Raw genomic sequence first — 27024 nt, 5'->3', positions numbered from 1 at the left:
TTTTTTTTTTTTTATGTAAAAGTTGTAAGTTATGCATCTTAAAATGTCCTCCTGCACCCGTCCAAGCATTATTTCTGTTATTACATTTCTTACAATCCTCTGGTAGTAAATATAGCACATGTATCTGCTCCTCAGACTGTCTCTCTCATTACTGAGCTGAAATTTACAAACACCTAAATATCTTTAGGATTTATTATAGGACATATTTTTTTAAAGATTGTTGGCTGTTTTGTATATTCATTATTTTATTGCCTACTTTTTGTGTTACAAAAAAAAAATCTTCTGTCATCTGACCCTTTGTAACAAATGTATCCAGTTTTTCCAGCAAGAGGAAAATTTGTACTCCTTAAACTTAAAATAGCGTTTTTAATCAAGAAAGATTTTGAGTGTAACTTTGCTTTATGTACTTTTTTTTTCCAAAACTAATTTCAATATTTGTTAATGTAATTAGTATTTTTTTTTTATAGATTTCAGATTTTTATATTTATTTCAGTTGTAATGTTTAAAGATTTTATACACTCAGATTGAGTTTTGCAAACTGCATTCTTTTTAAATAACATTTAAAATGATCTTCTCTATACAGAACTCTTCAAGTTGGAAAGTTTGAGTTTCAATCTGCAATTGAATCTCTTGATTTTATACATATTTTGATTTTCCTTCTCACTAACCCCAAGCCTGTAAATATTTCACTCCAGGCATTTGGTTTGTGAAAGCTTGCTTGCCCAGAGTCCATTATTGCAGGACTTCACTGTATCCATTGCGTGAAAAAGTGTTTACTTCTACTTGAACGCACAGATCTGCTGCTATCTGCAACTCTCTACCTTTCTGAGTTTTGCCAAACACACCTAAACACCACCTAAAGGGCTGTAGGGAGAAATATAGTGTCTTACACTTGTTAAATATAGTGTCATTACAAATCAGCGTCTCTGCAATTTGAAAAAGTGATCTCACCATTTTATGCCTAGGAAAAATTATTATCATTATTGATAAATAAATGTCCTGCTTTGTTTCCCAGTCATGGCGGAGGAACGTCGGCAGAAGCAATGCTCTGTCAGCCTTCCCACAGAGTCCATGAAAGCCATGGCAGAGTCTGTGGGAGTGGGCCAGTTACAGGAGGAAAGCTGTGTGGCCCTCAGTGAGGAAGTCAGCTACAGAATCAAAGAAATTGCACAAGTATTCATTTAAAAAAAACATGTCCTAGTTCCATATGTTTGAGAAGCATTATTTTACGATTAATCATTTCTGTTTTTTGTTTAATAGGATGCTCTAAAATTCATGCATCACGGAAAGAGGCGTAAACTAACCACCAGTGACATAGACAACGCTCTGAAGCTAAAAAATGTGGAGGTGAGAGATATTTTCGAGCTGAAACAGGCCAGTTTCGTGTTGCATGTCATTGATTTGATCTCCCCCTCTTTCTTTTAGCCCCTGTACGGGTTCCAGTCGCAGGAGTTTATTCCTTTTCGCTTTGCGAGCGGCGGTGGAAGAGAGCTTCATTTCTACGAGGAAAAGGAGGTGGACCTCAGTGACATTATAAACACACCTCTTCCACGGGTTCCTTTAGATGTTTCTCTCAAAGGTACTCAGATGATCAGGTTACATGCTGCTCTGTTCTATTATATTATGAGGGTGTTGTCTAAATGATTTCATGATCAATCTTTATTTTCAGCTCACTGGTTAAGTATTGAAGGAGTTCAGCCGTCGATTCCAGAAAACCCACCACCAGGTTAGCTTGTTGGACTTTTATTTGTCTCAGTATATCAAAAGTTAAAACATGTAGCATAGATTTTATTTCTCCTTTCCTACTTTTTAGCATCGAAGGAGCAGCAGAAAGCTGAGTCGACTGAACCCCTTAAAGTAGTCAAACCTGGTCAGGAGGAGAAAGGTCCAGTTCAAGGCAAGGGTCAGAACACGCCAACTCCTGATAACAAAGGTCAGTGTTTTTTCTTTTTTTTTAGAGGAACTGCTTGAATAATATTTTTCTATGCCAGTTTTAGACTCTAAATATTTTTTTTAATCATCTGAAATGTTATGTCATGTTTTCTTAGTACGGCACTGAGGAAAAACAGCAGTTCCCTCCATTGTTTTATGGATTTGACTTAGTAGAATCGAAGTTGTATTGCGACTTAAACCTCTTTTTGTCATTTTTACAGGAAAGGAGAAGGGTCTAATTAGGTTGAAGCCACGTAGCACCCATGAGCTCTCTGTAGAACAGCAGCTATACTACAAGGAAATCACTGAAGCATGTGTTGGCTCCTGTGAAGCTAAAAGAGCTGTGAGTTTTTTTGTTTTTTCTGCATGCAGTCTATAAAATGGTCATTATTTTGTCTCTTAAAGCCAAAACAAATAATATTTTCCTCTCTAAAAGAAACCTTTAACTCTCAACCTTCTCTTTTCTTTCCACACAGGAAGCTCTACAGAGTATAGCTACAGATCCTGGACTGTATCAGATGCTCCCTAGATTCAGCACATTTATTTCTGAAGGAGTAAGCATGAACTGTTTCTCGTTTTCTCAATGGAGACGCAACGTTTCCACATTTCCCAGCTGATAACTGTTTCCCATTTTCTTTGCCTCATCTGTCCATTCAATTGAATTCAAAAATACTTTATTAATCCCAAACAGAAATTAAATAAATGAAACTAAAATTTAATAAATAATAAAAAAAATTCTGAGTTTAACCAATTGTAATTAAATTAGGTTTGCTCACAATACAAAAAAAATTAAGCTCTATCGATAATCAGAACAATTTTTGATTCTTGATACCATTTTTTTTTAAATACTGCACGTACGTCCACCTCTACTATAAACGTCTACAGCTCTTCACTGGGCTCGCACACAGACCGACTTGGCAACTCAATGCAGGAGTATAGAGCTCTGTTGCAACAGTTAAAAGCTGCTGTTATTATCTGTAGATGTCAAACATGGAAGATATGCTTGTAACTTAACGCCTGAGGTTCTTAGTCATTTGTTCATGCATAGGAGCAAATTTTTCAGATTTTTCTATTCACCTTTAAAAAGTGTAGAAAAGGGGTGGTTGAAGTGTTTATGGGATAAAAATCTGTTATTTTATTATTTTTCATGCCTTGATACAGGAGGAAAGAAAATATATTTTTATAGAATTCTTTCTAATAATTGCTACTGATCAATTATGTATTTATTCCAAATATTTTTTTTAGTTTGACTTGTGTCTGTAGTTTCCCTTTACAGGCCACGCCCACTCCCGTCTTTAAGTGTTGTGCTGTCGCTATGCTCTCTCCAAAGGTTCGTGTTAATGTGGTGCAAAACAACTTGGCTCTACTGATTTATCTAATGCGAATGGTGAAAGCTCTAATGGACAACCCCACTTTGTATTTGGAAAAATATGTAAGTATAAAAAAAATAAATATAAAGTCGCCATCATTTGTTTTTCGTCACACTGAGCGATGCTTTTTGTCTCATTTTTAGCTGCATGAGCTGATCCCAGCCGTGGTCACCTGCATTGTGAGCAAGCAGCTGTGTTTACGGCCGGACGTTGACAACCACTGGGCTTTACGGGACTTTGCAGCTCGCCTGATGGCCCAAAGCTGTAAAACATTCAGCACCACTACCAATAACATTCAGTCCCGTATCACCAAAACTCTCACCAAGGTGGGCTTCTCTTCTACTTCATGTGTGACAATCGGATAATTCAGAGGAAGTTGTATATAATGGAAAATGGTCCCTCAGCCAAATGTCATGCATCTTTTATTAACTATTTTACCTGGCTTAAGAAGTCAAGACCATTTACAGAAAATTGACTCTTATCATAACCTTGGGGCTGAGAGTAAACATTTAAGACCATTTGCATGTTTATATTCTGCTCCATTTTCTTCGTTAAAATATTGTGTAATTGGTTTATTTTTCAGCCAATAAAAACAGACTAATGGTGAAAAGGTTTTAAAGGTATAGCTACAGGTTTGACTTCTCCACTGTTTGCCAGCCAATTGCCAGGTCTGCTAATGCTAGCCTTTTACCTTAACCTGTTCAGAAGAAAAACAAAAAACTCCTTGTGGCTTCTGAGCCTTAAATCTGATAAATGTAACGATAAGAAGAAGCCTTTTTTTTTTTTTTTTTAGCTCTTTCGCAAAACTACTGTGATTTTTTTTTCTTTTTTTTTTTTCCCCCTCATGTCACTTCATCCCACTAGTTTTATTGGTACAGGGTCCTTTCATGTCAACGTTGTTAGCATAAGAAATATTAGTATATTTTGCACCCATCAAAATTTATAAAACTATTTTTTATATATATGTATATAATGTGCATGTATGCATGTAAAAAAAAAAAAAGTGTAAGTAGTACATATACATTTACCTGCTACAGCTGTCATTACTGATCAGTTTTTGGCAGACAATCACTTTTTTGTTGGATTACAAAAATTCCTCAGACTCTGGTAATGGCTGCCTTTAGACCCTATTCTGATTTATTAGCAAAACCTTTTAAGAGTGTAGAAACCCTGCTTTGAAATCAGTCATGGAGACGCTTATCACTCTGTTCTCTCACCGAGTGCAACTTACAAAGATGCGACCTGCAATAATGTTTACAACGATCCATGTAAGCTTTTACTTTGAAGCCCAGATACCAGCGTGAAGACAGGAAATGCTAAGTATTTGCCACAATAACAACAGCTGGAAATCAGACATTGTGGCTGTATTGTGGTTGAAAAATTATTAATTTTAATGAAAAAGAAGCTGACATTTTAAAAACGGGAAATTTTGATAGTTTTTGGTCCCAGTGAAAAAGATCCCCACACCTTCTTAAACAGGACACTCAACCAGTCCTTCATCAGGACCTTTAGGCGTCTTCGTCACTTCCAGTTGTTCCTGATTTGATTCTTCATTTCCGTTTGACATGTTTCTCATATGGAACCCTCTGGTTTTTGTTTTCCTCAGAGTTTGTTGGATGACAAAACCCAGTGGACGACCCGATACGGCTCCATCGCAGGCCTCGCTGAACTGGGACCTGATGTGAGTGGGGGCAGATTGTCTCATTTTGACTTTTCTCTGAAAGTATCACACGCTGCAGCCGTTTCCCAAAACAGGAATTCACTAAAATTAATTCTGTAATTGATTTTAAACCAGAAAAACTCATTCTGATTTATTTATTTTACTTCTTAATGATGAATATTTTAAATTACTTTAATAGAATATTTTGCTGCATCAGGTGTTATTTTTTCTGTCCTCTCATTACGCCGCCTCTTGTTTTGCTCTCAGGTGATAAAGACGCTGATCCTTCCTCGGCTTGCTGTAGAGGGCGCTCGCATCAAAGCGGTGATGGAAGGGCCTGTAGTCTCCAATATTGACAAGATAGGAGCTGAACATGTCCAAAGCCTCCTGCTGGTATTGAATCCTTTTCGTTCTTTCCCTAAAGTATTTATTTACTAAAAAAAAAAGTAAAAAGCAAATGTCTGTCAATGATTTTAAACCTGGTCCTCATCCCATTTCTTTGCTTTCCTAGAAACATTGTGCGAGTGTCATTGCCAAGATCCGGCCTCAGCCGGACCTCGTGGAGCAATATCGTACGGACTATGGCTACCTCGGCACCATGCTGTGTTCTCATGTAATGAAGGCCAGGACTCAAGCAGCACTGCAAGCTCAGCAAGTCAACCGTACCACCTTAACAATCACACAGGTAGGACAAAAACAAACTAAGCAGGATCGGTTTCTGTGCTCCATGAGTGTGAGCGATGGTTGAGTAGCTGCTGGTTAACCATCCGTGATGACGTTTCCTCGCAGCCTCGTTCCACCCTCTCAGTCTCGCAAAGTGGGCTCAGTGGGTCAAGTGGGCCTCGCACTCCCAGCATCATCAAAGTCCCCAGCTCCCTCGCCCTCATGTCCCCGAGACCCGGTACTCCGTCTCAACCATCGCCTCCGGCAACAAAGTACATCGTCATGGGAACCAGTTCAGGAGCTGCCTCAACCCAGCAGGTAACTTTTTTCAGGGTTTAATTTCAGGATCTATTTATGACGGATTTTTAAGGCCAGTACACATTATTTTGACATTAGTCGATATTTCTTTTTCGTCCTCCTTGTTTATCATTAAAAAAAATGACACAATATCAAACCTTAAATAAGTCTAAATTTAAACAAAAATGAAGCTTTATTTACAAAACATTAACAATGGATAGCAGATGAAGGGAGCAACAATGCATGCATTTCATGTGATCTAAAGGCACGGCTGCTGAATTTACTGATTTCAACACTAGAAAAAAGAAAACACGTTAAATATTATCGGGATGATCCGGTATAGTCTATGTCTAGATAAAAACATTCATCCAGATGTCTGTCAAAGGGAATTTTAGGGTCCAGGATTAGTCTCTTGAAGCAGCCATGCAAGACCCAGAAAAATCAACATTGCAAATATTTATATTAAAATACTGTGATTTTATTTCAGTTTTTATTTTTTTGCTAACCACAGGCTTGTTTTTTTTTTTTTTTTATTATTGATATTCTGCTATTGCTTGCTTCTCTACTTCTACCAATCAAGGATTGCTTGAGAACCTTTGTTTATTCATTAATCTTTCTTCATTCTGTGATTCTGCTTCAGATCCGTCCCTCCATGTGTTCATCTATTCATGTCTCTATTCATCTGCGTTTCTTTCCATCCATTCTTTTTCCTTTTAGTTGTTTTTGTAGTTTTCATATATCCAGGGTTTCACTGGAAGGGGAAGCGGCGTATTGCTGCGATTCTGCCAGCCGCCCTCTTCCATCTGGAGTGTTATAGAGCAGAGCATCTTTGTGCGTTCGGACTTGAATCACACTAGGATTGTGTCATTGATCCATAGTAGCGCACTTGTAGGTTTTAAATAGAACAAACCAGAAAAATGCTTGTTTAACTAGTGCTGCCTGCTCTTTATTGAGTCGCCTTAACTTGTTTTCTTTGGCTCCATCATCAAGTCATATTATTTTATTATTTAATGCTCATATTTATCCTGGCTGTTCATCAAATGTAATAACAGTTTGTTTTTAGATTAAAATCCAGAAAATGCGATCCACAGTCTGCAGATGTAGAATTTTAATTGTACACTAAATCCTCTTGTTTTTCATCTGTTGACTTCCTGTCTAAGTAATTATGTCTAATTTAGATTGATGTGGAATTGACGTGGCAAAAATAGAGAAGTGGCGAGCGCCAGTGCTTCTGGGAAACAAACAGGGTGGAACCGCTCTGACTGAGCAGAGTTGCGGGGGTCAGCTGCATCAATTTTTTTTATTTATTAATTTTTTTTTCCACCTGCTGCCAGATCCTTCAGGAAACCTTTGCAAACTATCAAAGTTACAAAATGTGTAAAGAATAATCTATTTTAAAATTCTTTTTTAGACACTGATGATGATTATAATAAGAGAACAAAAGAAATCCGACTTCTCAAATTTGTGCTTAGTGGGAGGGTGGCTTTCCAAGGTGGCTCAGGGATTTTTCATGAGCAGGCGTGGAGGAGTTGGTTTCCTCTGCTACTCCTGTATTGTCTCGTTTTGGCGGTGGCATGTGTTCCCCTCCTTCAAAGCGCTCAGCATCTGAAGGACACATATGTGCAAATAAGAAGGTAAATGTGTTTTAAAACACTTTTTCCACAGCCATTGAGTGAGTGCATCAGCCTAATTTCTGCATTTGTGGTGAAATGCACTGGAAAGAGCCCTGGGGGAAGGAGCCCAGATGTTAGTCAAACGGCCGATTTGCTCATAAAATTGAGCGTAGGGGCCTGAAGTTCGGCAAAACAGTTTCAACGTTGCGACCCACTAAAATAAATTAAGATGGCGAGAACCTGGTGTCCTTTTTTTTTTTTTTGTTTGTTTCTTCGACAACTCTTGTAGTTTAAAGCCTTATTTAAATAGGTATATTATTGTAAAAGGGAAAAGGTCTTTCAGTGTCTGTTGAGCAAAGGTAGGATCATTCTTTCTTCCATAAAGGAAGAGCCTGCAAGTTCAGTTTTATATCTCCATGTTTTAAACTCATAGAAAAGATTATATATATTTAGAAGCTATTAGGTTATGCTTTTAGGAAAGGAGAGTCTGTCTGTCTATGTACAGCATAACTTGAAATAATATGAATGGATTGTATGGATATTCTTTCACAAGTTAGTCTCATGCCAGCGAAACAATTAATTGAAGTTTGGTAGCGATCCAGATTATGAGTGAGTTTTAGCTATAGACATTAACGCACAGTCTACTGTGTATATAGTATATAGCTATTTACTAAATATTACGTATAGTATATTATATGCTTATATTGTAAATGACTATAGATTCTGTATATATATATATATATATATATATATATATATATATATATATATATATATATATATATATAATGTGTGTGCACAATCAACACCAAGTCAAATTCCTTGTAAGTGCAAACCTACTAAGCAATAACTTAATTCTGATTCTGATAAGTCACAATTTGCTGCTTGGAGGAGGTCTGTGCTCTCAGAGGGCTTTACTTGTTGTTTGTTAAATTGATAATAAATTGTTATATTTTATGATGACGAAAGAAAAATCTTATTTGGAATTTTTTCTTACCCGGTTATGATTTTTCTCCCAATTCCTTCTAAATTATATTTGTGTTCGAAACTCTGATAACAAATTTACCTAAATTTGAAAATAGGAGCTCTGGAAGATTTGAAATGGAATAAAAAAAAAAAACAGTCCTTAAAACTTAAATTGACCAACAAACATAAAGAAATTCAATTACTGGATACTATTTCAAATTTCCTTCACATTGACCTTTTTTTTTAACCGTTTCTGTATTAAAATCCTGTCCTACTGTTCATCAGGTAACTTACTTCTCTCACCATCTTTCCTTTAGGTCATCACCCTCAGCTCTTCCCAGTCAGCCTCACCAGTAACCAGCACCGTTCCCAGTGCCACTTCCACACTGCAGCCTTTGGTAAAACTAGAGCCCGGCAGCGGCCCTGGACTCACGGCTTCGCGGCCTCTGCAGAAGTACATCGTTGTGTCTCTTCCCTCGTCTGCCTCCTCCTTGGAGACCAAGACCTCTGTGCTACCGACCTCAATTTCCTCAACTCCAGTCGACGGAGTGAAAATGGAACGCTCCGATTCCCCTGCAGCAAGCACCCAGTCCCCACACTGATATGAGCATAGCAGGAGAAGATCCTTCTCATGTCCGGGTTTGTCTTTGACTGAACCTAAATGGGTCGAATTTAGAGCGGACAGAATTATTTGAACTCTTGACTTAATAGAGCGAACATGGCCAGACTTTGTAAATATCTTAATGCTCAATGAAAGCTGATCAGTTTGTGAAATCATCAGCCTTTCAGCTCATATTCTAACTGATTTCATGTCTTTTTTACGCTAAAATAAATCTGATTTTGTATAAAATCCTGCACATTGTTGTGTGTGAAATTCCTTTTAGTCATTAGATCAACCGGTTTTTTTTTGTGTGTTTTTTTTGTTAAGGCCAGTGCTGATACTGATTATTTAACATCAGTCCAACTGATCCCTGATGACTGCTGCAAGTTTTTTGGATGATGAATTTTTGAAGCTTTGTCTTTGTCTCAATTTTCAGTATAAAATCGCACAATAAATCTGAATTGATACAGGACAGGAACATTTATTCGCAAATCAGACAAAACATGAACAACAGTTAGCAGATGGAGGGAGCATGAAAGCATGCCCTTCATGTGATCTCAAGGCATGGCTGCCTAATGCGGTGCTGAACCAGCGAATACTCAACTCAACTTTATTTATAAAGCGCTTTCAGTCAGCCAAAGCTAAAATCAAAGCGCTGTATAGGTCATTTGAGCAGATTATAAAACACAATTATCACCACAACACAAGACAAACTCAAAGATAAAAAAAAAAAAAAAAAATACACGCATTTATTAGCAGAAATAAGAGGAGGTGCTAATCGGCCCAAAATATGGGCTGGTTGATTTATCAGTCCATCACAAGCTTTTAGTATGAAACATAATGCATGTAGTACAACAAAAACTGCACTTACTAAATGTTAAATAAGTCATAATTAAAACAGAGCTTTTCATTTTGGCCATATAGTTGAGGAGGTGAAGAGGTTTAACGTGCTAATGAAGACGTCTGAATTTTTAGAAGAGATCTGAGGCACTCTGGAGGAAAGTTATTAAAAATCCTTATTCGTACATGGCTGATGTCATAAAAACATCCCAACGCATTTCAGCATGAAGGGCCTCCATCAGGGGGGTGGCAAATTTTGGTCAGTCTGCTTGAGTGTTGGTTAAAATGACACAGTTGGTAGGCTTGTGCAGTGAAGTGATCACATGATCACCTGTGAAAGAAATAAACAGTATGACCTGTGACAGAAACTACTACATACATAAAAAACATATACAGCGTTTTACATAAATAGGACATAGAGAAGTAAAGATACACAACCAGAGTAAGAGTAAAAACTGCCTAAAATCACACATTTAAAAAAACCCTGATGGTCTACAGATAACCAGAGAGGAAGATGGCAGGAAACTGCGGAAACCGGCAAAAGTCAAGTTCTCCATTTTAACCGCTAATCTTTATTCGCTGGATTGCTGATAGCCCATTGGTAGTACGGGGTTGAAGTGAATCCACCGTCCGCCATATTGGTACTCCCTAGTTAGACCGGTCACAATGTACACAAAATGTTCACTACAGCATCGAACAATGATGATTTTCTCATTTTCAGGGAGGCTTAAGACTTTTAAACTAAAGTTAAATTAATCACTTTGATAAACACTTTTCTGTTTCGTAGCATAAGTAGATTATTTAACTTATAATAAAAAAATGGGCACATCACATTGCATAGTGTGTATGAAGTCAATGAAGTCTCAGAATCAGGTAATATATTACACAAATCTATCACGACAAAATGAATGTGTTAATGGAGCATAATAATACTGATGTGCCAAAAGTGATAAATTGATGATGTAAATGTAATATACATGTATCGATTTCATCTTTTTGGTTATTACATATGATTGCAAGATTTTACAAGTACATTTCTGTTATTGCTGTAGTATTTTCCTATTTGCAAATCGGGCATACGTGATGCCATGCACTGTTATACTGTGTCTGTGCATTATCCTTTAAAAAAAATTTTTTCCCGTCAATATAACGTGCAATATATTTCAGCACAGGACTTTTTCAAATGAGAAAAACAAACAATTCACCATAATTCATGATGGGTATCATGAATTATGGTGACATTTGAAATATCTTTAATCAGAATTATGACTAGTCAAAACTAAAATCGAGATATCTTGGAATTACTTTATGACTAGTCATAATTTAATCGTAGATATCAGAAATGTGTATTTCCATACAAGTTTATGGTAAATCTGACGTCATTTCGACTAGTCAGAAATTAGAGATATCTCGAATAGGTATTTTGTCTAGTCAAAATATAATTAGAAATATCTTAAATCGCTAAAACGTCTAGTCATAAAACAATTTGAGATATCTTAAATGTAAAGGTGTTATAACAGAATTTATTTTAAAACGGCTTGCCATAAGTCCTGGTACTATACTATAGGACACATCGGCGTATATATGGATTTCCTTGGATACATAAGTGTCGATTTCAAAAAAATTACCCCATCTCTCAATATTTTTATAAGTGAGATACTTTTATTAAAAGAAGCACTAACCGATTGTAAAAGCCCTAAAGCCCAAACAATGATGCAATATATTGAGAATTTACTTTAAAATTCAAGTTACTTTTTTTTTATTCAATTACTCTGTTCTACGATCTGTTGTTTTTGTTTTCTAATTGTATATAGATTCTCTGTATGATTCTATTTGTTATATTAAACATACTCTGCTCAGCTTCTTAAGATATTCAATTTACAACTTTGTATCATATGTATGGGAGCCCGTTTCCGCCACTCTGTAAAAAAAAAAAAATAATAATAATCTCATTATAATGAGATAGTAACTCAATATAATGAGATAGTAACTCATTACAATGAGACAATAAAAAATTATTTATTTAAAGCTACAAAAACTAGAATTGCATGCAAATTATTTTAATTAAATTAGATAACATTGCTAGACACATGCTTTAAAAAAACTGTAGTTTCTGAAGTGCTGATTTTTTTTTTCAGCTTGTACCTTCTCTTTCAGCATGGTCTCGATAGTTTCCTCTGGAATATTCCTTTCTCTCAGGAAATCACTCAGGCCCTTGTTTCTGTGATCATACACTGGAAGAAAAGATACAGAAGACCATCATCATATGTTTTCAATGAAATATAAAGTAAGTCATACTACAAATTATAATTTTACCTGAAAAACTAATTATAATATAGTCACTCATAATGCCATCCATTATGAGATTGAGTTAACATCTCATTATAATGAGCTACTATCTCATTATAATCTATCATTATAATAAATAAATAAATAAATAATTATAATGAGATAATATTTTTTTTACAGAGTGGTGGAAACGGGCTTCCATAGATATGCCTTGTAATACTTTGATTCTTCAATAAGAAAAAAAAAAAAGGATTTCCATAGCTTAGTACATTGACGTGTTGTATAAGTGATAGAAATACTGTACCAACAGGCTTTCAATAGCTTTCTTCTCATCTCCGTGGGAGTGGGGTACACCAGTATGGCGGCCTGTAGCTTCCCCTTTTCGGTCAATCAGCAATCCAGTGAATAAATATAGATGAGTGATTTTAACCCGAGGAACAAATAAAGAAGTTAATAGGTAACTGTAATGTTTTATTACATGCAGGCATTTTATTTTGAAAAGACAGCTCTACGCATCAGATCTATTTCCTGTTTGTTTGATTTTTTTTTTCTTTTGAATGAAAGGAGTTAGCTGTATTGATTTGTGCAGAAGGTATCTACTGCTGTAGTCATGAATTTCAGAGTACGAGCTGCAACAAAGGAAGACTGCAAAGAAATATCGAGGATGATCATGGTGAGTCGCTGTCACAGCGAGCTAAACCCGCTACTTTCCAACGTTTCCAGGGCTAAAAGTTATGAAATCATTTATAGTTTAGCTTCTCATTGGTGCATTTTGATTTATTTATAGCCACTTGGTTTTATTTCTGTATTTCTCAGGAGCTGGCGGTTTATGAGAAAATGTCTGAGCAGGTGGAGATCTCTCATAAAGGTAATGAACTCTGACCTACTGGAATGGGGAAATGGTATGAAATAAAAATATATTCTCCTTTTGATAAATATAGGAATACTGTTTTAATTTTTAGTTTCTCAAAAATGCCCTATGATTATGAACCGATTTAGGAATTAAAGTTCAAATTTACATCAAATAAGATTCATGAGGGTGCAGTGGCATAGATGAGCCAGTAGGTGTCGCCATCACCCATGTTCAGGAGTTCCATCATATCAAAGAATCTGATCACTTATCTGATAAGTTATGAATTTTTTTAGAATTGTTGTCGTCCTTTTGAACCTCCTATCATTCCCATCGCTTAAATATGAAAATGTGTGAAATGATCTATGTAAATCCATTGAAATGTGGTGGCTAAAACCTTATCTGATCTTTATATCAAGCTCTGGCCCAAAATTTGCAAGGCAAAAAGCAGCCCTATGAGCTGCTGCAATGGTGGAAAGCATGCAGCCTGTGAGGTTAGATATTATAGCAAATGTTACCAAACAGCACCAATGGAGATTTAGTGAATGTTTAGCTGGTTTAAGTGAAGTAACTGGAGAAAAAGAAAAAAATAAAGCTAAAACAACAGTAGAAATGCATATTTTATCCAGTAAACCTCATTAATTGTTTAGTGTTTAGTAAATCCAGATTGTTTAGTGATTATCTGGGTTACTCTCTGTTGGTTATACATCTTGCCAAGTTCATTTCCTGCACTTAAAGCTACTAGACAATCATATTTTGTACAGTACAATAAAATTGACTAAGTGTATATAAATAAATAATAGTTTTTATGAATTTAATGAAAAATAAAATGGGAAAAATAACTGCTGGCTGATTCCAATTGGCTGCGCCCTGATTGGTGAAACTTTTAATATATTTCCCTTTAGGCATTATTTTTATTGCAAAAGCATGCACGAGCCTCTTTCTCCTCGACCTGTTTAAAATGTGCTGTTCTCATAGCTCATACAAGCTTAGTGTGTCCACATACACAGCTGTCTATATAGTGGACTTTATAGCAAACTCAGTTAACTGAGCGTTTGGACAGATGTTCACTGCTCTTTGCCCCGTTGGTCATGTAACTCCTCTACCTCCGTGCAGTGCCTGCGCCATCTTTGTTATTAGTCGCCTTTGTCGTGAAGCAGCAGCTTATGGTGACAGCGGACTGCTGTGACAGAAACTCCTAGAATGCTTTGTAAGGAGAGCTCTTCGTTCAAAGCATTCTGGGATATATCTGCCTCTCCTTTCTTTTCTTCTCATACACTTCTTAGACACTTTTTCTCCTAGGACCCTCGGCCATTTTCAAAGAACCTCAGTGAGGAAGGTGATCTTCAATGACTGGTTGAAAACGTAGCTTACCACAGATCCAAGCCTGAAAGTGCGCATGCGCAGAAAAAGATAGCTAACTGGACGAGCACATAGGACATATCACCAGAATGATTGACAGTTAGGAGGACCACTTATTTAGATGATCCACCCGGAAATAATAGAATAGAATTCCAGCACCAAGTGCAATGAGCAGACACAAATATATGTGGCGCCATCTGCTGACAGAACAATTTAAAGCCAGATGGCGACAATTGATGCAAATAGAGCCTGGCTGTCCTGGATGGAAAAGCGGCAGCTTGTTGTGCTCAAAGACCAGCAAGTATGAATGAAATAAACTGATCTACAGAAATTCTTAACTTCTAGTCTATCTTCCTCTGAGCATCAGTCAGAAAATCAAGGAGAAAAGAAACTTTCCAACAAACTTAAACAGGTCAACAGCATCATGGTAAGAACTATTTCAGTTAAACTTTAAAAAAAGGTCATAGGCTAAAGGGTTTCTCTTTGGAATGAAATCAAATTAGAGGCATTTAAATGTTGTTTCCCAGGTAGGTAAGGAAAAATGTAGTAAAACACATTTCATTGAAAAAGAAATTGAAAGTGTTTTATATCATAAAAAACATCAGAAGAAAAATGTGCAATAAAATCATTAAAAACATCCTAATCTTTAACCAGATACATATGATAATCTTCGGGAAAGTGCATTGTTGTTGATTGGTGGTGCTAACTAGCTTAGCCTAATACTTCCATCTCTTTTGCTGTTTTTAAATCACTTTTAAAAACTAATTTTTATTCCTCAGGTTTATCCCTTTGATCTAGTTTTGTACGGCACGACTCCTGTTGTTAACCTGGTTATTATATCTATTTTAATCTTATTTATTCTAGGGCTAAAACAATGAATCTGATTAATCGGTTATTATAATAATCGTCAACTAATTTAGTACTCGATTAATCTTTAAATGGAGAATAGAGACTCTAAAACATGCCTTTAGCTGACAGAGCGACCCGCTTCCTTTCTCAAGGAACATTTTACTGTCCGATTATTAATCAATTAATATAAAAAAAAAATCTACAGATTAATCGTTTTGCAAAAATAATCGTTAGTTGCAGCCCTAATTTCTTCTTAACCTTGTTTTTATGTACAACACTTTGGTTACGCCTCCACTTTTTAAATGTTCTATAGAGATAAAGTTGATCTATCTATTCCTTATTCATCACACACATGCGCAATATTGTACCTCTGATCGGGCATTGTTACTATAAATATATATAAAGGCCTTTGTTTACTGACAAATCGAGCCAAAACAAAACGTACAACACAGTAATAATGAATAATACTACAGCAGGATGCTGTAAGCTTTCGGAAATAAAATTCTGCACTTGAGGGAAATAATGTGACTATGCACCTTTAAAACTAACTTTAACCAGTCAAAACATTATTTATTAATGGCCTATATGTAAAAAGATCAGCATGGGAAATGAAAGGAGTTTGTTTTCTAATCCATCCTTGTGTGAGTTTAGAGCTGGAGCGTGACGGTTTCTGCCAGAATCCCTTTTTCGAATGCCTCGTTGCAGAAGTTCCTGAGGAGCATAAATCCAAAGAAGGTAAATCAGAATCTAAGGTCCTAAAGATTGTTTTTTTCTGTTTTGGTAATAATATAACAAAGTTTATGTTCTGTTGCTAGGCTGTACAGTGGTTGGATACGCGCTGTACTTTTACACCTACAGTACATGGAGAGGACGATCGGTGTTTCTGGAAGATCTGTACGTCATGCCAGAATTCAGAGGTATAAAATGTTTCAGTGAACTCACAGAGGGTTAAAGATAACTTTTTCACATAAGGTCTTAAATATGTAGTTTTCTTCTTTAAAATTTCACCTTTGAATATATTTTTTTTCTTTCTGTGATAGGCAACGGCATTGGGAAAGGATTATTGTGCAAAGTTGCTGAGGTCTGTTTTATTTCCTGACTCACCTCTGATTCATACAGATTAGTTTTGCTGCTTAATCTGCTCGAGAGAGGAGCCAGCTGTTGTAATGGGATTCATGGCATGATTAATTTGTTGAGTTTTGTGTTTAACCAGGTGGGAAGAAAGAAGGATTGTGTGCGGCTGCAGCTGTCGGTGCTCGACTGGAACACTCCCTCTAGAGACTTCTACGCTGCTAAAGGAGCTCAGGATCTGACTGTCAGCGAAGGCTGGCACTTCATTCGCTTTGATGGACAGAACCTGGAAAATTTAGCAAACGAAGCTCCTAAAGATCTATAATTAAACTACTCCATACTTTAATTTCTGAAATATAGATAAATTAAAGAATTCCACGTTTGATTTATCCAGGTTTTCACCAACAGATGTTTGCAAATGCTGCTACATCAAGTGGCTAATTAAATGGCTGTTATAAATATTGATTTAAAATTTGCTGCCCAAGTGAATTATTTTTTTATTTTGCTATCCTTTTTTTATTACCTCACAGTCATATATGTGTATATTGTTTAGCAGAATCAGAATATAATAGATAACGAGAACTCTTTAATGTCGCACAGCAAATGTGGAGTGAATTGTTATCCATTAAAGTTGCTTTGAAAATCTCTTAATAAAAAAAAAAAGGTTTTTAAAGCAACTTTGCTCAATAAAAAGTCAAACACATAGGAAGAATCAAAGAGATGGCCAAATGGTTTGACAAAAGAATGACTGTAAATTCGCAAGCTGCACATCAGCCAATTTTTTGCATCCCAATAACTACTTTATATTAATTGCGTTCCCCTCGGGAAATAAGAGGACCTGGGAGCAGATAAAAATAAAACAATAAAACTTTTGATCTGGTTAGTTGGAATTTTTAATTCATTAATATTTGATCTACAATAAAGCTAGAAGCTAATGCAACAATTGCATCATATTAATACAAAAAGTCTGATTTTTGATTTAGAACAATCCTTGATTAGTGCAGCTTTAGTCTAACATTTCCCTTTCTCATTTATACTGTTACACTAAACAAGAAAAAAGATTCTTAGAAATACAGCTATTGACTTGCCTGCAATGCCATAAATCCTTTTTTATATGCTGTACAGGTAAGAGGCCATGCAGGAAAAACGGTTCATTCATCAACTGCATCAGGGCATTGGATACTTGACTGACAGCTCTACAGACTATATTTTTCCAGAGCTGCTTAGCATCACTGACAGCGTACATGAAAGTGCCAGTTGTCTAATATCGCATAGCCATACATCCAGTCTTTGATACAGTTAAAGCCTCACTCCTGCGGGTCATACAGACAACACGTTTCTGGGATCCGGCATATATATGCCACTCCGGCCCATGGAAAACCTGTATCCCTCATATAATTGTCATTGTGTTCCAAAGGATCCTCTCACAATTTGTGCACTGATTGTTATTTCATCATTTTTTAATTTAGCTTTATATAACATTTTTACAAGAAGCAAATACATTTCAGAAGTGTTTAAAAACACACTGACAATTAAAAAAAAACATTATACAGGAGAAAGCTAATTTAGAATAGTTAAAAGTTGGTCGTGTATGTCCAAAAGGAGGGGGAAAAAAAGACATTTTAAACTATTTGATTAGTCAAGGAAGTATCTTGTTTTAACTGCTTTTTGGTTTAAAAGTCCTTTTGTGATGTTTTGCTTAAGTTCTTTCCCCCTCAGAATTAAATAGTGTCTTCAATGAAACGACACTTCATTGTTTACTGAACACCTCAAAGCTAGCCTGCCCTGGACCATGGTGACTAGCCTCACTAAAGCCTCTTTCCCTCTGAAAATATCAGGTTAAAGCGTGTTTTTCAAACATGGGTCGACTCGCTAACAATCGCTAATTGGCTCCCTTCCCACTGGCAAATTAAGTTGGTCTAACCCCTCGCTGGCAGCTGTGTGACACCATCACGCTCTGTAAGCATTGATGATGTCAATACTGCGACAGAAATCAGGAGAGTAAACAATGGAGAGCAATATGTAAGGAAGCCAAGGAATTAGTGTGCTTTATTGTTTCACTCTATTATCTGTCTGAATCCCTCTCACCATAGCTGCTCCATGTTTATGGAATGTAAGCAGAGTTGTTTCGGCTTGTAAGTTCAGAAGCAACTGCCGCGGTGTGCCTATGTCCGAATGTTGCGTTCAATGGTATCACATAATTAAGTGGGTCAACCTGGCTCTGGTGGTTCATAGCATGCCGATCAGAACTGAGGCGATTTAAACGTGGGTAGCTTGCTGAGTCGTTTGACCCAAGTAGACACATGTCAGTTAGCTCTTCCCGCTGCCAATAAAAGTCACTTGTCCCCCGCTTGAAACAGGTTTTTCAGCCAGTGGGAAATTGGTATAAGAATGAATCCACCTTTATGGTACCAGAAAGTCAAGGTTAAATCTGAAGTTTTCTTGCTAACCCAGTAGTCCTGCTTCGTGATACAAGCCTCAGCTGTATCTGGGTAGTTCTCAGTTCAGTGCTTACTGGTGATCAGCTCCTTAAGTCCAAGACCATGGTTCTTATTCAGGAAAAGGTGCCTTGCCTTCTTAATGTTGATGGGGGATCTCTGTCTTAGCTTGTTACATACTACACATGAATCAAGACATTTATTCCATACAGAAAAAGAATGGTAAATGGCTTGCACTTATATAACTCACTGATAGAAGCAAGGCTGCCGCACACTAGTGCCGCTGAGCCCTCTGATCACCATCAGTTGTGTTTATTTATTGAACACACTTAACAACCAGCCCTACCAAACCTTATGTTAGTAATCCTTGCAGTGTACCGGTACATTAATGTGGATCATTACTCTGATCCGTAGCCTTCCAAGGTTTTCATCTGTTTGACTTTTTTAGGGAGATAAAATGTTACAATGGAACAGGTACAATATATGTTTTTTAATTTGAAAAACAACTTAAAAACAATTTTTACATTAACATGTAATTAACATGATCACATATTCTTTATTCAGATAACTTTATCGCTTCTAGTCGTATAAAAAGTACAGGATTATCAATCTTTAAGCCTGCTGATTGTTATTGAGTACAAATCATCTAAGTACAGAAAAGGAAAGTTAAGTTGCAGTAACAGTTTAAACATTAAAAATCTTGTAACGCATTGCTTGGGATAAAATATCTGATACAGTTTACAGTGAATTCTTAAAATCAATTTCCATTAATTACTCACACTGTAATTTCTTAGTGATTTAAACCTTTATGTTAGGTAAAGGAAAAGAAAGGATCTGCTGAAGTGGCTTTTCCTTGGAGGACTCTCACACATACGCGTTCCTGTTATAATTACTCGGTGCAGACTGAGACGTTGCCACAGTTGACAGAACATGTCCCCTGGAGGCTGGCTGGTACGGGTAGGATCTAAAAGAAAAAAAATACGGCTCAACACTGGCTTTTAAAGTGCGCTACACGATGCAAGGACAGATACTCACATCTTTTCACTAGGAGAGTTCAGCTTGCAAGCACATAACAGGCAGGAACCTCCACAGATGGCAAGTACAGCAGACGACCAACCGATGTACAGACCCTGTCCAATCTCATACCTGTAACACGATAGTTTATCTCATATTTCCTTATCTTTGGCTTATTCCAAGGTAAACTGGATATAACTGTTGTTCTGACGTGTAATGTTCTTGTTAACTTACTTTGTTCCTAAATAAAGTTCATTAAAGAACTCCTGGGTGATGTTGGCTGCATACCAAGAAACGGCAATCATGGTGCAAAGCCCTTTGGAAACACAAAAGTTTCTGTTTAGGCATATTAATGATTGTTAAACACACAAACATCACACTTGCGGCAAATAAATGGTTCTAGTGATTGCTGGAAAATGTTTTCATGTAAATGAAGGTACTTGATACATAATAAAAAAAATGGCCTAGAACAAAAGTGGATAACAAGTTTACATATTTCTAGAATAAATGAAAGTTTTTTAATAGCTTTTTAAGAGTACGCAAATTGGCTCCAGATCCAACCCATACACACCTCAATCTATTTTGTTTATTAACCCTTTAAAGCGGAGGTCTTCAACAGGGGGTCTGCGACCCCTAGGGGGTCCACAGAGGTACTGCATGGGGGTCGCGAAAGTTTTGGTTTATTAGACTTTTTTTTATATTCCCCCCAGCAATTTTTTCTACTAATTGAAATAATTTGATTTAAGTACACATTCAAATTAATTCAACAAACAGTAGTAAACAGATAAATGGAGGCCGAAGATGTCTTTCAGTCATCAATGCACACATTCAGCGACACACAGGAGCTCTTTCAAACTGGGCACCGTTTCATTCACAACACCTGTCCCATCAACCAGAAATCAGAAATACTTTCCCAGGGAGAAATTACTTTCGTTACATGACTCCATCTGTAATAGAGTGACTATAGGATCAATTTGATAGAACACAATTTCATACAATATATATAATTAGGGGGTCCCCACTCCATCTCACCATCATTTTGGGGGTCCTTAGATTAGAAAACGTTGAAGACCCCTGCTTTAAAGCCTTAACCATGAAATAATTAAAAGAACATTGACATTTTTAAAAATTAGATTGTCATTAAACTTTCTGAAAAATGTTGTATAATGTAAATTAGATCATTTATTTGCATCAAATGTGATACATTAGGCAATTCAATATAATATTTTATACATTTTCTGTTCATTACATGTGTCTGAATATTTAAGTTAGTGTTTCAACAACAAAAACTTCAAATATGATGCAATTGGCTTTAAAAGGTTAAAGAGACTCCAAAAAAAGTAAAAAAAACCCAATCCACTGGACTTTGTTTCCAAGTTTGAAGATGTTTCACTTTCCATCCAGGAAGATTTTTCAATTCAAAGTGTCAAAAACCTTCCTGGATGGGAAGCGAAACCTCTTCAAGCTTGGAAACAAAAGTGAAAGTTTTTTTTTTTTTTTTTTTAACCTTTTTTTTGGAATGACTATGACCTGGATGACTGAGAATCTTCACCAGTTTATTAAAGGGACATTTTGGAAGTGTTTAGTAAAAAACATCCTTTTTATTTTACCCTTTATGACTAAAACATTGTTTAATCAGCAGACTGACACCTCAGTAGTTCAGCGCCAATGAATCTGTAAGCCTATTTTCCCTGAATGTACTTTGGAAGTTACTGCGTGGCTCGGTGGAAGTAACGTTGTGTGCATGTTAAAATGGTCAGATCTAACAAATGATTGGAGCCTTTTAATCAAGAGGGATTTTGTAGATACGCAGAAGCCATTCAGCTCAACTTGGACAACAATGTCAAACTTATTTAGTGCCTTTAAAAGATTGAAAGCTTGAGAGCGACTGGTTCCAGGGAAAGACAATGGTCAACACTGGATGTGCATTTAAGGTCTTGGAGGGAGCTTGGAGACAAGTTTGGAATAAAAAGGAACCCTCAAATGGCTTTGTTTCTACTGAGAAGGTAATACAAGATAACACTGACCATATTAAATAGTTCTGTCCAGTTCTCAGGAGTATACCCGGAGTATGTCTATGAGTAAAACCTCTTCTTTTTAGCAGATTATTCTGTTCTAAGTATTAGCGGGTTCTACGAGAACAAACCGCAGAATCCTGCAGTTCTGTGTCTTGGCCACAGGTGTCAGTATGATTAGACAACTGTAATGTTGTTTTAAAGCAACACTGTAACTTTTAGCGAACATGGAGTTTCTTGTAAAGAAAAGGCCTCATTTACCCCTCTAGATTAAATCCTACATCAGAGAACCAAAAAATATGTCTGATTAGGTAGGAGTCATATCTGTTTTGTTGGCTAAGAGCAACTTTCAGCTTAGTTAGCTCACATGTCTTGCACTCAAACTGCTGTAAAGCGGCGCTCTGGGTCACAGGACTCATTCAGCGAGAAATGGGCCTCTTTCACGTTACTTCTAGGTGAGTTCATATAGGGCAAATGTGAAATATTGACCAGAGAAATCATGTAAAATTTCCCAAACTAAGCTGATACTTTGATGAAGGTTAAGCAGTGTTGCGTAAGTTATTGCATATCCACTTTTTTTCTTTGGTGGCAACGTGAAAGTCAGTCAGAGTTTCAGAATAAATTTAGGGCCTTTCAAGTTATCATCTGATAAAAATAAGAAATAAGGTACCAGACTTGCCGTTATTAGCAAGGCACACTGTGCAGAGCAGAGGGTGGCGCTCACTCTCATGGACTGAATAGACAAATAGGCAATAAACCTTTGTCAAACACCAGTAGTGGCTCGCACACTTAGCCATCTGACATCACTACTATTAATGATAAGCTGTGAATCTGATACTAACTTCTGTTATTACTAGTGTTGCACCGATACCAGTATCGGGCGGGGCCCTGATTCAGCACTAAAATGGTGGTATCGGTATAGGTGAGTACCAGCAAATAGGGCATCGATACCATTTTGAGAGCCAAAAGTTTATTCAACTATTGTCACCCATTCCAGGTAGGCTATAAAAAGTTCTACTGTATTACCATAGACTTTTTCCTGCTTCACAAAGGTAAGCTGCAGTTTGACAAAGCCATGATGGCAATTATTTTACATCCAAGTAGTATGCAGTTCTTCATATATACACACACATCAATTTCAAACAGATGGTATCGGTATCGGCCAATACTGCACAGCCAGGTTCGGGTATCTGGGCCAAAAAATGGCGTTGGCGCAACACTAGTTATTAGCCTCGGTCAAAGGCCGACAGGAAAAGAGTAACAACTAATTATCTTTTTTTACTATCAAACACCCCACTTTTAAAGGCATTTTTAAAGTGTGTTTTTTTTTCACCCAGAATAAAGAAAAACAAACTCCAACCCCAAAATAAGCCAATTTTAACGTTCAAGGTTTCCTCCTTGATTTGCTGTCTTTAAATAGGAGGTTTAAGCTAAAGCTTGATTTGCCCTTTCTACCAACACTGACCTAGAATTCGACACCTTTATTTCAACAATTCACAGACCAGTGTTAATAAAGGTCCTCTGTGAACAGACAGTTCTATTAGGAGCAAGATAACCTTTTCAAAAGATCAACTATTTACTGATAGCTTGTCTTCGGTACACAAAGGTTGGAGCGCCCGACATGTTTACCTAGCAAAGTGTTCAATGTGAAGAGGTTAGGCTGAGCTCTCTTAACACTGTTCTTTGGTTATTCAGCCCTGGGGACAAAACATTTTATTTATCCCTTTTATCACGTTTGAGTACTTTGAGTTCTTTTCTAAGACCTTTTTACCTTGGAGTAAAAAGAACACCCCTCCGATTGCCGCAATCCTCCCTTTCAGGACATAGTTTTCTCCACACACTTTGCTGCACTGCATCCCCACAAGAGACGCCACAAGGCCGAACGTCCCAAACACAATGGAGGCGATCATCAGCGCCCGGGAAGCTTGAATGTACCCTGTATGAAAACATTAAGTCATACATCAGGTATTTGCTCTGAGACCTGCGAAATAATACAAGTGTCAAAAATGTCCGGGCACACACCAATATTAAACTGTAACCAATAGGTGTATTGATATGTTTGACTTGTCTTATAAAATGGTATAAATTCACTGTAATTTATTAAACATTTAATTCAATAACCTTTTGTTGCTTTTCTTGAACATTTTAAATATTAATCCACCAGAATTTGTCAATTTTTCAAAGGTGGTTTCCATTAGTAACAGTAAGGTTTATGGGGAAACATAGGTGTGGTTTCAGCCACACTATTCACTGTTGCACAAGTTTTGTCAATAGTCTTGAGACCAGTGCGTTTGTTTCCTCAGCTTTGTAACAGCAAAACAAGGCTTATTAAAATTCAAAGTTAATTTATGCTTTCACCACTAAATAAAAGTCCCTCTTAGATGTGTGATGAACAAAGAAAATAACAAGTCATCGTTATGCTGTCATAATATCGGTGCACATTTTTTTTTTTATTATATCTTCTTACTGTGTAAAACCGTGTGAACAAAAAACACAGCAAACAATGTTTTTATCCTTTTATGACTTCTTAAACTATGTCATATTATGTTGTTTTGGGAGACAAGTTCAGCCAGTCTGCCGAGTTCGTTTATGACTGAATGAATCTCTTCGAAAGAGTTTAAAACTTCTATGACATTTTTTTCCTCTTGTTTGCTGCTGTAATTAGTGCGGCACTCTTTCCTTTGTTCCTTCACTTGATCATATCTGATATTTTATGTGTTTACAACATGCTATAGCCACTATAATACAAGGCTTCTGGCTCAAAAATGCTCCATGCTCGTATCTAGATAAAGTTAAATTGAACAAGACTGTAATCTATTCTTACTTTCTAAGACTTATGGCCATAGTCTCTTGTGACTTTTAATTTTTGTCTTTTCTTACATGATGGTTCGATTAGTCAGCCTTCTTCAATCTCAGGATTTCTGATCAGATTAACTGTGGATTATCAACGCGGTTTTGTGAGGACCACATACCATTAAGAGCGAGTAAAGATGGGAAGTCTCGGCAGTTGTGAACCCCGGTAGAATCAGTTGCACAGGACATCCACAGGTTTTCGTAGATGGTCGAGGTGGTGATAACATTACCGTCCACACTAGACTCCCTCCAGTATCGATTCGGAAGGGCCACACCAACCATGATCCAACCCAAAAAGCCCAAAAAGGCAGCAAAAGCTTCCACCATTGGATTCATTTTGTCCTCTTTCTTTTTTCTGGCTTGTCTTGAAATGATCCGCTCAGAGGAAGACGAATTAATAAATTAAACCGGCGAAGCTCTCTTGATGCCTAAGGGTCTGTTTGCCACAGCTCCACAAACCAGTTCCCGGCAAACCTTGCGCTAAGGTGCTACAAAACCCTTCAAATGAGTGATTAATTCCATGTACCTCACTTATAATTTTCCCTATTATTCAACTTTCTATTGAAACTTTTGAAAGGCTAACTGTTTACCTAACTTGGGGAACTACAAAGAGCCTAAGCCTTTCAAACCTCTTCACCAAAGTCTATAGACCTAACACTATGTATCACCTATGGCCATTTGCTTTGAACACTATGTCAACAATATTAAATAAATTCTTGATGAGATTCAAGTCAAGCTCCAAGTCCTTAAAACTCCGATTGGGAAAGCATCATGGGACACCGTGCAGCCCCTAGAGGTGGGGGTTGGTAATTAAATATTGACCCAGGGATTACCAAGTTTGATGGAAAGGAGGGGGGGCATTTGCTTGCCTAGCATCCAGAAATAAATCATCAAAGCTTGAAAGAAATATTAACTTCCTTTTTCTTTAACGACATTTCCTGTAGAGAACCGTTTAGCTAGACCAGTGCAGTAAAACCTGCCATAACCATTTTACACTCTTCTTGAGGGCTTAAAGTCATTCATCTGGACTATAACTGTTTGATCTCAGTCCTTTTTTATGGCTGCTCAATGAATATCTCTAAAAATTAAAGGCTAACCTGGGCTGATATCCTCTACTCAATGTTTTCTAGATCTCACAAAGTCCAAGAAAAATATTTAGAGACAGTGAAAAATTACAGTTTAATTTTGAAAAACCTAAATCAAGTAATAATTTCTCAGGGTATTCATATTTTTAGGCTTTACTGCGCATTCCGACAAATAACAAATAATATTTACTAATTTATAGGAGCTTTAATCTATATAATTTGTGATAGATTAAGCATTACTGTGCATTTTATTATGCATTTTCTTTTTACTACATGTATCTGGTAGGATGGTTAAATATTTTCAAGAAAAAGAAATGCCACAGTAATGTATCAAAAACTCAAAAATCAAATATGCTACATCATGCTTCAATGGCTTATTACATTCACCTCTCTCTATAATACCAGTAGTAATGGTTCCACCAAACTACAGGACTTTAAACTCTGCACACACCTATAAAATCAATTAAAAATCAGACAAATAATTAGTTTATTTTATTTTTTTTAGATTTGCACCAAAATCTCAAAATAGACTTAAATAATTTTAGAGTTTGAAGAGGTAACTGGTTGAATCTCCCATTACTGTTTAATATTACAGATGCATGCAGTAAAATATTAATGTTTAGTTTGAGTAAAAAGAAAATTAGGAGCATAATTTACAGCGATTTGTTTTATTAGAAGAAAAAAAAGGGTTCCATGAGAATAGAAACCAGCCTTTTCTCTGCATTGACACTTGGATGGAAAATGCTCAGTCAGCTATTTTGATTCTGCTGAATCTTTAGAATAAAAAGAGAGCAAATATTACAGTTGGCAAAATACTGATGTAAGCTAAGATTATTCTATCTTAATGAAGTCATTTAACAGTGTGCATTGCAAAATTCATGTTTGCAAATTCTCCCAGATATACCCTTTAATTTTTGCAGAGATCAATCTTTTAGTCAATTCCTTCACTTACCTGGAAGGGCAAGGAGGGATGGAAAATCCCGACAGTTGTAGACCCCCGTAGAATCACTTGCACAAGACATCCAGAGGTTCTCATAAATAGCAGAGGTTAAAATTACGCTCCCATCTTGCGTCGATTCTTTCCAATAATGATTCTCCAGTGAAACGTAAGTCAGTATCCAGCCCCCAAAACCCAGGAAAAGTGCTAGAACCTCGATAAACTCCTGCATGTTGCAAAGTAATTTTCTATCAATAATTAAATGTGATGGACCCTACCTCTGCCAGGAGCTCTATATCCTACATCTGTGTCTGATATA

General features: G+C 36.6%; 3 protein-coding genes across 4 annotated transcripts; 2 read left to right on the top strand and 1 right to left on the bottom strand.

Moving 5' to 3' along the window:
* The first annotated feature begins 1017 nt into the window (after positions 1–1017).
* On the top strand, positions 1018–9351 carry LOC107102294 (transcription initiation factor TFIID subunit 6-like). The gene is made up of 14 exons (XM_015401538.1): positions 1018–1173; positions 1261–1347; positions 1426–1579; positions 1670–1726; positions 1814–1933; positions 2154–2275; positions 2409–2486; positions 3263–3364; positions 3446–3628; positions 4909–4983; positions 5230–5355; positions 5474–5647; positions 5752–5943; positions 8819–9351. The coding sequence occupies exons 1-14, from the start codon at positions 1018–1020 to the stop codon at positions 9101–9103; spliced, it is 1911 nt and encodes a 636-aa protein (XP_015257024.1). The 3' UTR covers positions 9104–9351.
* A 3374-nt stretch (positions 9352–12725) lies between these two features.
* Positions 12726–16866, top strand: LOC107102298 (diamine acetyltransferase 2-like). Its single transcript, XM_015401541.1, has 6 exons — positions 12726–12904; positions 13048–13099; positions 15944–16027; positions 16108–16209; positions 16333–16373; positions 16506–16866. The coding sequence occupies exons 1-6, from the start codon at positions 12842–12844 to the stop codon at positions 16686–16688; spliced, it is 525 nt and encodes a 174-aa protein (XP_015257027.1). The 5' UTR covers positions 12726–12841; the 3' UTR covers positions 16689–16866.
* A 1326-nt stretch (positions 16867–18192) lies between these two features.
* LOC107102299 (claudin-15-like) lies at positions 18193–27012 on the bottom strand. Of its 2 annotated transcripts, none has more exons than XM_015401543.1 (5): positions 26721–27012; positions 23602–23766; positions 20050–20131; positions 19837–19947; positions 18193–19765 (listed from the first exon to the last, which is right to left on the bottom strand). In XM_015401543.1, the coding sequence occupies exons 1-5, from the start codon at positions 26935–26937 to the stop codon at positions 19666–19668; spliced, it is 675 nt and encodes a 224-aa protein (XP_015257029.1). In that variant the 5' UTR covers positions 26938–27012; the 3' UTR covers positions 18193–19665. The 2 variants fall into 2 exon arrangements, with proteins under 2 accessions (XP_015257029.1, XP_015257028.1); XM_015401542.1 differs by lacking the exon at positions 26721–27012 and adding an exon at positions 24803–25112 and having other exon boundaries at positions 18196–19765.
* Positions 27013–27024: the final 12 nt, after the last annotated feature.

Source organism: Cyprinodon variegatus, unplaced genomic scaffold, assembly GCF_000732505.1.
Source record: "Cyprinodon variegatus isolate N-32 unplaced genomic scaffold, C_variegatus-1.0 Scaffold1232, whole genome shotgun sequence".
Classification (NCBI taxonomy): domain Eukaryota; kingdom Metazoa; phylum Chordata; class Actinopteri; order Cyprinodontiformes; family Cyprinodontidae; genus Cyprinodon; species Cyprinodon variegatus.
Note: the sequence above shows the minus strand (reverse complement) of the source record. Positions and strands in the feature narration are given on the sequence as shown.